The sequence below is a fragment of the Aspergillus pseudotamarii genome (assembly GCF_009193445.1).
Source record: "Aspergillus pseudotamarii strain CBS 117625 unplaced genomic scaffold BDV38scaffold_103, whole genome shotgun sequence".
In the NCBI taxonomy this organism is placed as follows: Eukaryota; Fungi; Ascomycota; class Eurotiomycetes; order Eurotiales; family Aspergillaceae; genus Aspergillus; species Aspergillus pseudotamarii.
The window spans coordinates 86,332-93,999 of NW_022475117.1; the positions used below are offsets into that span (position 1 = coordinate 86,332).

General features: G+C 52.5%; 2 protein-coding genes across 2 annotated transcripts; both read right to left on the minus strand.

Moving 5' to 3' along the window:
- Positions 1-1,293: 1,293 nt before the first annotated feature.
- Positions 1,294-1,873, minus strand: BDV38DRAFT_14952 (uncharacterized protein). Its single transcript, XM_032051591.1, has one exon. It carries the CDS (start codon positions 1,667-1,669, stop codon positions 1,361-1,363), a length of 309 nt encoding a protein of 102 aa, XP_031907714.1. The 5' UTR covers positions 1,670-1,873; the 3' UTR covers positions 1,294-1,360.
- On the minus strand, positions 1,874-6,756 carry BDV38DRAFT_14951 (putative jumonji family transcription factor). Its single transcript, XM_032051590.1, has 5 exons — positions 6,290-6,756; positions 6,130-6,227; positions 5,149-6,068; positions 4,042-5,095; positions 1,874-3,948 (listed from the first exon to the last, which is right to left on the minus strand). Exons 1-5 carry the CDS (start codon positions 6,542-6,544, stop codon positions 2,079-2,081), a joined length of 4,197 nt encoding a protein of 1,398 aa, XP_031907715.1. The 5' UTR covers positions 6,545-6,756; the 3' UTR covers positions 1,874-2,078.
- Positions 6,757-7,668: the final 912 nt, after the last annotated feature.

The following is a 7,668-nucleotide window of genomic DNA, read 5'->3' on the forward strand; positions in this document are numbered from 1 at the left end:
AGAGTCATCCCGAAAGGGGGCAATAGGGTTATAGATATGGCAGTACGGTAGTAGTCAGACCAGCTCCTACTAGCACTGGCGACCTCGACTACCCAGGCCAGGCGAGGGCCGGGGAGCGGAGGAATATAAGTAGTCGTCCGTATAGCATCAGTGGCCGGCTTGCATCACCAAGAGTCCGGGGTACTACACGAGGCCAGGAACCTTAAAGAACTCCACTTGGCGTCTTGGATGTCCCCTCACGGAAGCCTAAAACTGGTTGGATCGACCGATAAGCCAATCCGGTGTCGGACTAATGATGGGCGGTCCGAGACCGCGCTGATAACCATGGGATTTATAAAGCGTTCAGCACGAGATTATCATTCGACCGACTAAGCCCTATCCTTTGGGCTTATCTTGACGGGGCGGATGGGCGGATGGCCAGATACCACCATGAAGAGTCGTAGTCGACAGGAGAAAAGTCTCACCCCCCTCGGATTCTTTGTTTGCCTATCTCCATCGAGACGAGAGAGAAAGGTAAAGGGGAACCTAACCCCGACGTCAGACCCGAACATCAAACCGATTTCTACAATACATGTATGTAGTACCTCCTTGGGCTGCCGCGGGACTGCATGACATGTGTCTGCATAATGTAACATTCCTCCGTCTGCAAGGATACATCACCGTCCAGACATATGACGGACGGGAACTTTAATTGACATCTGATAACCCTAACATCGAGCGTCCGGCTTGATCTCTTTCTGTGTACCGCGTATGGGTACCTACGTAGAGTCTGGACCAAGTGACGACAGAGGATAGCGATTGAGGACAGAGAGGATCCCCTCGTGTTTCGGACAAAGCTAAGGAACCAGCGTCCTGTGGTCCATGCGGTGGAGTGCAACCCCAACGGAACCACACTTGCCTCCCGAAATGCGGGGGATGCAAATCCAATGGTGGTTCAGAAATGGTCCGCCACTGGTACCACACGGTCCCTTCAATTGACTGCTGATATCAACGAACTCGTTTGGCCCAACTCTACGACCTCGGGAAAGTCACTACACTCTGGCACACGGGTATATATATTTGTTGAACATTCCATTCACAGCTATCATTCCAACATACATGTATCTGCGAGTGTCACTGAGAAAGTGACGGCTGCCACATCCGTTTACCTGTCCTGTCCACTGTTCTCACTCGCGAGAACAGAGTGCCGTCCATCAGTTCATGGAGCACTGAACCTTCAGTCCTAACGAGACCATGGTCGGGGCAAAGACAAGGATGAGCGCCAGGGAAGAAGAGAAGAAAAGGTGAGGGGATGTCTGGAAACGAAAGGAATGGGAGGGAACCGTTGAGGGATATGGAAACATCCGAGCGTGGTGAAACACTAGGAATTCGGGGGGGGTATCAAACAAAGGGGCATGACGTGTATATGATTATGGAAACAGGACTTGCTCGGGGATTTTGAAATATGGCTTTTTTTCTCTTTTTTTGCTTCTTTTGAATCTCCAGCATACGTGAGGTCCGCAGTCCAGGGCGAAAGTAGGCCCAGTATCTTCGATGGAAAGTCGAAGTCCCGAAATTCCACAGGGGAAGAGCAAACAGGGAGCAGACAGGGACATAGTAAATAAAGAAAACAGGACAGAGGGGGGACGTGAGGAAGTGAGGAAGGAGGGGAAATGATGGGAGGTATCATCAATAACAGGCCGAGCGGGTCTCCTTGGGCGGGTAGTGGACCAGTCTGGGCATCAACAACGGCCCGGCCACCTGGCGAGCGCTTCCCACCGCCACTTTGGAAGGATTCTCGACCTCCGTTAGCTTGTACATCGGCCGCCTTCACCGTCAAGTAGGAGATAAATAGGTAATATGAGCACGGCCTCGTCGCAAGGTCTTAGCTGAGTCGTAACCAGCCAGCTATCGTGAAACTCCGTCGTGAAATAGTAAGATCCAAGGGGGGTCACAAAAGGTAAAAATCAGAAATGAAAAAAAAAAAAAACACAAAAGCTCAAAACGCCCAGTCATGCAGTCGTCAATCAAATCATTACATGGAGATGATGCTGTTATACCGGCATGCAAATACACAAAGTCGATGGGAGTCGTCCGATTCAAGGACTAAGAACGTTACAGAGATCGTCCGTGGCGTCCATTCCAAACCCAGCCATGTCGACAGAATGCAAAGAGCCGGGACCTCGACCCAAGGAGATGTCAGATGAGGCATAATCGTGCTTCAACCGTTCGTGAGGTCCAAAAAATGGCCGTGTTTCTTCGTTAGGCGTGTTTCCATCGCCTGCAGCCCAGGGCCCATGCTGCCAAAACCGTGTGTTGGCCTGCTGGTCGCCAAAGAGGTCATGATGGTCGTGATGCGTTTCTGGTCCGTGAGCGTTGAAATCGTTCGGTGATTGGAAGCGCAGGTGCGTCCGACTGAAACTGGAGCACGGTGAGTCCGCGTGTAGCGGGAAATCCAGACCTGACAATGGCATGTCCTCGACTGTTGTTATGTCTATCGTTGGGTTCTCAGTTTGCTGGGCTAGTGCCGATGCGAGTCGGAGGTTGGATGCGGAGCTCTGACGGCTGTGACTTGTGGAACGTTCAATGGCCCGTTGTACAAAACTGCCACAGGTCTTCAGAATCTTTTCCTGGTCCTCTGGGGAAAGACTGGCGAAGAAGTCGTTGGCCAGGGAGGATTTAGGGAGCTCTGGCTCGCAAGGAGTCAACCCGAACGTCTTCTGGGCATATTCGGTAAAACCAGAAGGCATGTCGTACGGGGACTGATAGACGGTCGGCGACTGTTCACGCTGCTGCTCCAGGTATGCAAACTTGCGAGGTAACTTGACAGCTGCAACACCGCCCTTCTGAGCACTCTCCTGCCTATTATTTTCCGTCTCCTTCTTCTGAAGCACATCGAGCCGATCGCGGTGACTGACAAGGGAAAACCGGAGCATCTGCAACAATCGGGTCACCTCTTCGGAACGCATATTAAGTGGCTGCAAGGGTAACAAGGTTCCGTCGGGGGCTCGAGGTTGGACCCGTTGTTGGGCCATGGCGAGTTCCAGCTTCTCGAGGCCACTAGGCGGCGGCACGGAGCCCATGGGACCCAGGAGCGTCTCAACGACTAGCTCCGGGCTGACGATCGTATACCCGGCGAAGACATTGGCATGGTCGGTGATCTGGGCCAAGCGGCGACGAGCAATAAGTTCCCGAACATTGGCAAAGGTATTCGCGGGGAGATGGTGGCTGTGCTGCTGCTGCTGCTGCTCCTTTTGTTGTTGTTGCGGACTGCGTTGCTGCTGAGAGAGGTGGTGTGATTGATGATGAGTCTTGGCGATCTGAGGGTACGGAGCATGGCGGGCAGATTGAGTGGGAAGGGAACGATAGGCAGACGGCATCGCAGTACTAGCAGGAGGAGCAGCAGAGGAAGGAGTGCGAGGAGGAGGGGCAAGAGTACTACTAGGTCGCTGCAACAGGGAAGGGCGGGAGGCAGCAGCGGCGGCGGTGGCGGCAGCAGCAGCAGGTGAAAGGTGGTGAGGAGGGGCAGCAGCATACTGAGCAAGATGGCGGTGGGGGTAAGAGGGGAGCCGGGCCATCACGGCGCCAAGGGACTTCACGCTGTCCAGGAAATTCGAGCGCGGGTTGTGGACGGGCACGCTAGGGTTGTGCGTATATTGAGCCCTACATTCGGTCGATGACTGGCCCAAATAATACCAAATCTGGTCACCTTTGTCCAAGTTCACCTGCACCAGTGGTGGGGCAAAGCGGTGATTAGTCGTGTCGACCGTCTCGAACTCGGCCCACTGATACGGAGATCGCCCATCGCCAAATGGATTGCCAACCACCGGCAGGGCCGATTCCAACTCTTTCCGGCCCTCGGGTTTTCGGGCTAAGTGGGCAGGGAGTGGTTTTGTTCCTGGTGCCAGAGGCGAGAAGTTGCTCCGCCGTACCACAAGCATCCACCGGTACGGTAACTCAATTACATCTCTAAATGGTGAACCAGGGGTCAGCGTCAGGATTTCCAAATCAGGAAAATTCCAAACACGACAACAAAACAAGTGTGAAAAAAAATAAACTTACCCTCGTGGGAGCACTTTTACCAGCAGTGTCCGTTCCGCTGGTCGATTCTCCAGCACCACTGCCCCATTGATCTCCTTGTCAGCCTGGAATTGCACCAAATCCCCTGCCACCATGCGTTGAGCCGTCTCGATGAGCTTGCGGTCAAAATCAGGAGAATCGCCGCTTGTCATCCAGCTTGGTTTCTTCTGACGGTGATATTTGCATTTAAGGTCCACACTGGGGATTGAGTAATGATTACCGTCATCTGCGATCACAGCAATCTCACCCTGCTCCACCTGGACCCCGGCCAAAAGCGCACAGGTGGCATGGTATGATCGCGTGCATTTGCCGAAATTGCACTGGAAACAAGCCCCTCGCACCTCGCGGCAGAAGAGGCACTTGAGCCCCATGCGAGCCTTCGGGATCTTGTCAATGTCACACACCACCTCCTTGCCAGTCTCGTCACGGAGGATGCTAGTCTCTTCCGTGTAGAGGGCACAGCGCCGATGGGCGTGATTTTTCCCATCTTCGGTGGGCAATAGGTCCTCATAATCCAAGTTGTTGGGACACAGGACGCAAGGAATCTTCCGTGGGACGTCGACATTGACTCGCATGCGTTTCGACTTTGTTGAATCACCGTCATGTTTTCGTTTCCGGCCACGGTTACTCTTTTCTGGGACACTTCGTGGTGGGGTAAGGAGGTCGGAAGCACCCTCGAATTCATCGAGGTCACTTTCGAATTCGCCGTCGTATTCTGGCGTCGATTCACCGCGCAGCTTACGCTCAATCTCGTCGACATCAATCCAGACACTGTCAGATTCGCAGTGGCACTTCTTGGCGACACGGCCGTAATCCAACCACTTCTCGGTCGCAAAGTTGACCGACTCAGCACAGTTGTAACCAAGATTGTAACCCGAGTGATATCCGTATGGGTATGTAATCACGAACTCGCCCTCATAGTGGACAAGTCTGTTAACGGTGATACCGTACTGAGATTTGAGGAGGCTAGGAGAAACGAGGTAGGTCTTATGGCGGAGGAACTGATCACAATTCTTGGCGTCGCTGGGCCAGATACCTGGCGTAATAGTCAGCATTTATTCATGAGCCCTTCAAGCTCTGTAAACGTACTCTTCATAGCCTGTTCAAACCGAGGAGCATCTTCTTGTGAAATGCTATACCACTGTTTGGGTGCACCAAAATGGATATAGTTGATGCTGTACAGGTCAACATCTTCCAAATGCCAGGCAAAAGTAGCTTTCCACATGCCCAGGTAGAGGTATGCGGTGTTGACACCAGGTACTTTCTGCCCCAAGACATCCAACAGATTGGGTAACTTGGCGACGTTCCAGGAAGTTGTGATATTCTCGTCGAAAAGAGAGCCAGGCATATCCGCGCCATACATTGGATTGTTAAACATCAAGGACTTCCAGTAAGCCGTTTCTAATTCCTCACACCGTTCCTGCGTATATTCCTCGTTGTCATGGATGCGATAATCAAAGTCCCTGAAAGCCTCCTCGTCCACGTAGTCAATTGCATCGCCTTTGTTGTGTTTTCTTCGCGAGGTGACCGATTTAGGTTGTCGCCCTTTCGGCTTTGGGGCGGGGAGAGACTCGCCGTCGCTCAACTCCTCCGTCTTCGCCTCGACAGGGTTGGATTCCGGAGACACGGGTGTGGGAGGGCCTTCAGGCTTGATTTTATCAAGGGTATCTTCTGCAGGCTCCTCTTTCACCTTCACCTGGTTGGACCGTTTGGGTGGACGTCCCGGCCCCGGGCGACGTTTTTGAGAATCAGATCGGGTCGTCTGGGTTCGGGAGGAAGGGGCAGTACGAGTGACTCGCTCCTGGTTGCGGCGCCTCTCACCTCTGCGGGCAGGAGGCTGATGGCTACTTTCTTCGCACAATCCTTTCCACTGAGGGAGGTTGTATGACCTCTGTCGCTCGATGTTCGCCTGGGTATAGGTTCCATGTGATCCGTGGAATTCCTGCATGATCGGATTCTTCACACGAATCTTCTTGACGGCTTCGTCGAGGGCTGGCAGGGAGTCGGTCCTAGAGAAAGAACTGGTTGGCAACGGCCCTTGAAGCGATCATCACCGTAGAGAAGACATACCATTCCTTGGGAGGAATAACCTTAATAATTCCAGACCGCATGCCATATTTCTCAACTTTATTGATGAAAGATTGAAAGTCTCTAAATTGGTCCATGGTCTAGGCCTCATCGTCAGTGACATCATCAAAGCACAGTGGCACTAGACAAGGGCAGCACTCACTGGCTTGAACACAGGGATCTTGCCGCCGCCATAATAGTGGTCTGGTTCGATGTCTTCCTCTTCTTCCTCTACCGATACGGCCTCTGGTGCACCCGCAGCATTAGGATCGAGTTCCAGATCCGACAATTCAGAAGGAACCCCATCCGGGACTTCTTTTTTGCCGTTGGCGCTATGAGGGGGTGTAATGGAGGCAGCGGTCGTCGCAGGACCCGCGACCGATTCGAAAAGGGGTTGATCAAGCGCTGTCGCCATCATCTCAAGCACGATGGAAAAGACGGAAAGATGACTGTTCGGATTTCGATATGGGTGCCGTCGTCGGAAGAAGCGACCGCTGATCGACGGCGAAAAAGAGATTCCCAGCGGTCGGGGAAGGAGGCGCTAAAAAAAAAGGGATAGATATCTGCTCTTCTGTGGCGATGTTATTATCGTGCGGCGCTTCCTTCTGATCAGGATATGTGCTTGGAAGGACTTCAGGAGCAGACGAAAGCAAAGGGGGACGGATAAGTGAATGGAATGAGTTAAGGCGGGATTGATATGATAGTTGATCCGAGCTTTCTAGAACGAATTGCCGGGTATATCAAAAGACAATCACTGTCGGAAAGTCATAAAAGGGATAGATCACGGGGGGTATGATAGGTAACAAGCAGTTACTTAGATAAAGGGGAAGATTGGCAAGTGGATGATGCGATCGATATCACCAGTATCGGGGAAGGTCAAGCAACCAAGCAAGCCCCTCCTCCAGTTTGAGGGATTGGAAGGAGAAGATTTACCGTGTTGCAGGACCAAGAAGCAGCAAATGCTCAGCAACGAGGGCGCTAGTTCGCCAGCGATGCAGAGGCAGGATCTTCTAGTGGGAAAGCGATGGGGACGCTAAAAGGCAAGAGGACGCAGAAGGGCAAGGGACGGGCAGGACCAATACCAGCAGCACATCGGATGGTCAAGTGTGGACCCGGCCAGAGCACGATGGTCTGACTATGCGACGCTGTGGTAGGCTGCAGGAAGGGTGGACACCATTTAAAACAGGTTGAAATGATTATTGGAAGGAAAGTGTAAGGTGGATGCCAGGATGGGCGGATGAGCAGCCTGAGCGCCTGAAAAGGAATTTTAAGGCACCAAGCGAGCCGATGGCCTGAGCCTTGAAGGTTGAGAGTAACCGTGTAAAGTAAGGCCAATACCTCTTAAGGCTAAGGCAGGTAAAGGAGGTAATTTTTCCAGCCGCCGAGAGCAGATCACAGCACTGTCTCCGGTCGTCGGAAATAAACACAACCAGTTGGAACAAAGAAAGAAAAAAGAGAAAAAAAAAAAGAACAACAAGAAGTCACCCTCACTTACCAGTATCCAAAGGAGCCGTAGAAGGATCGATTATAGGTAGCCGATAG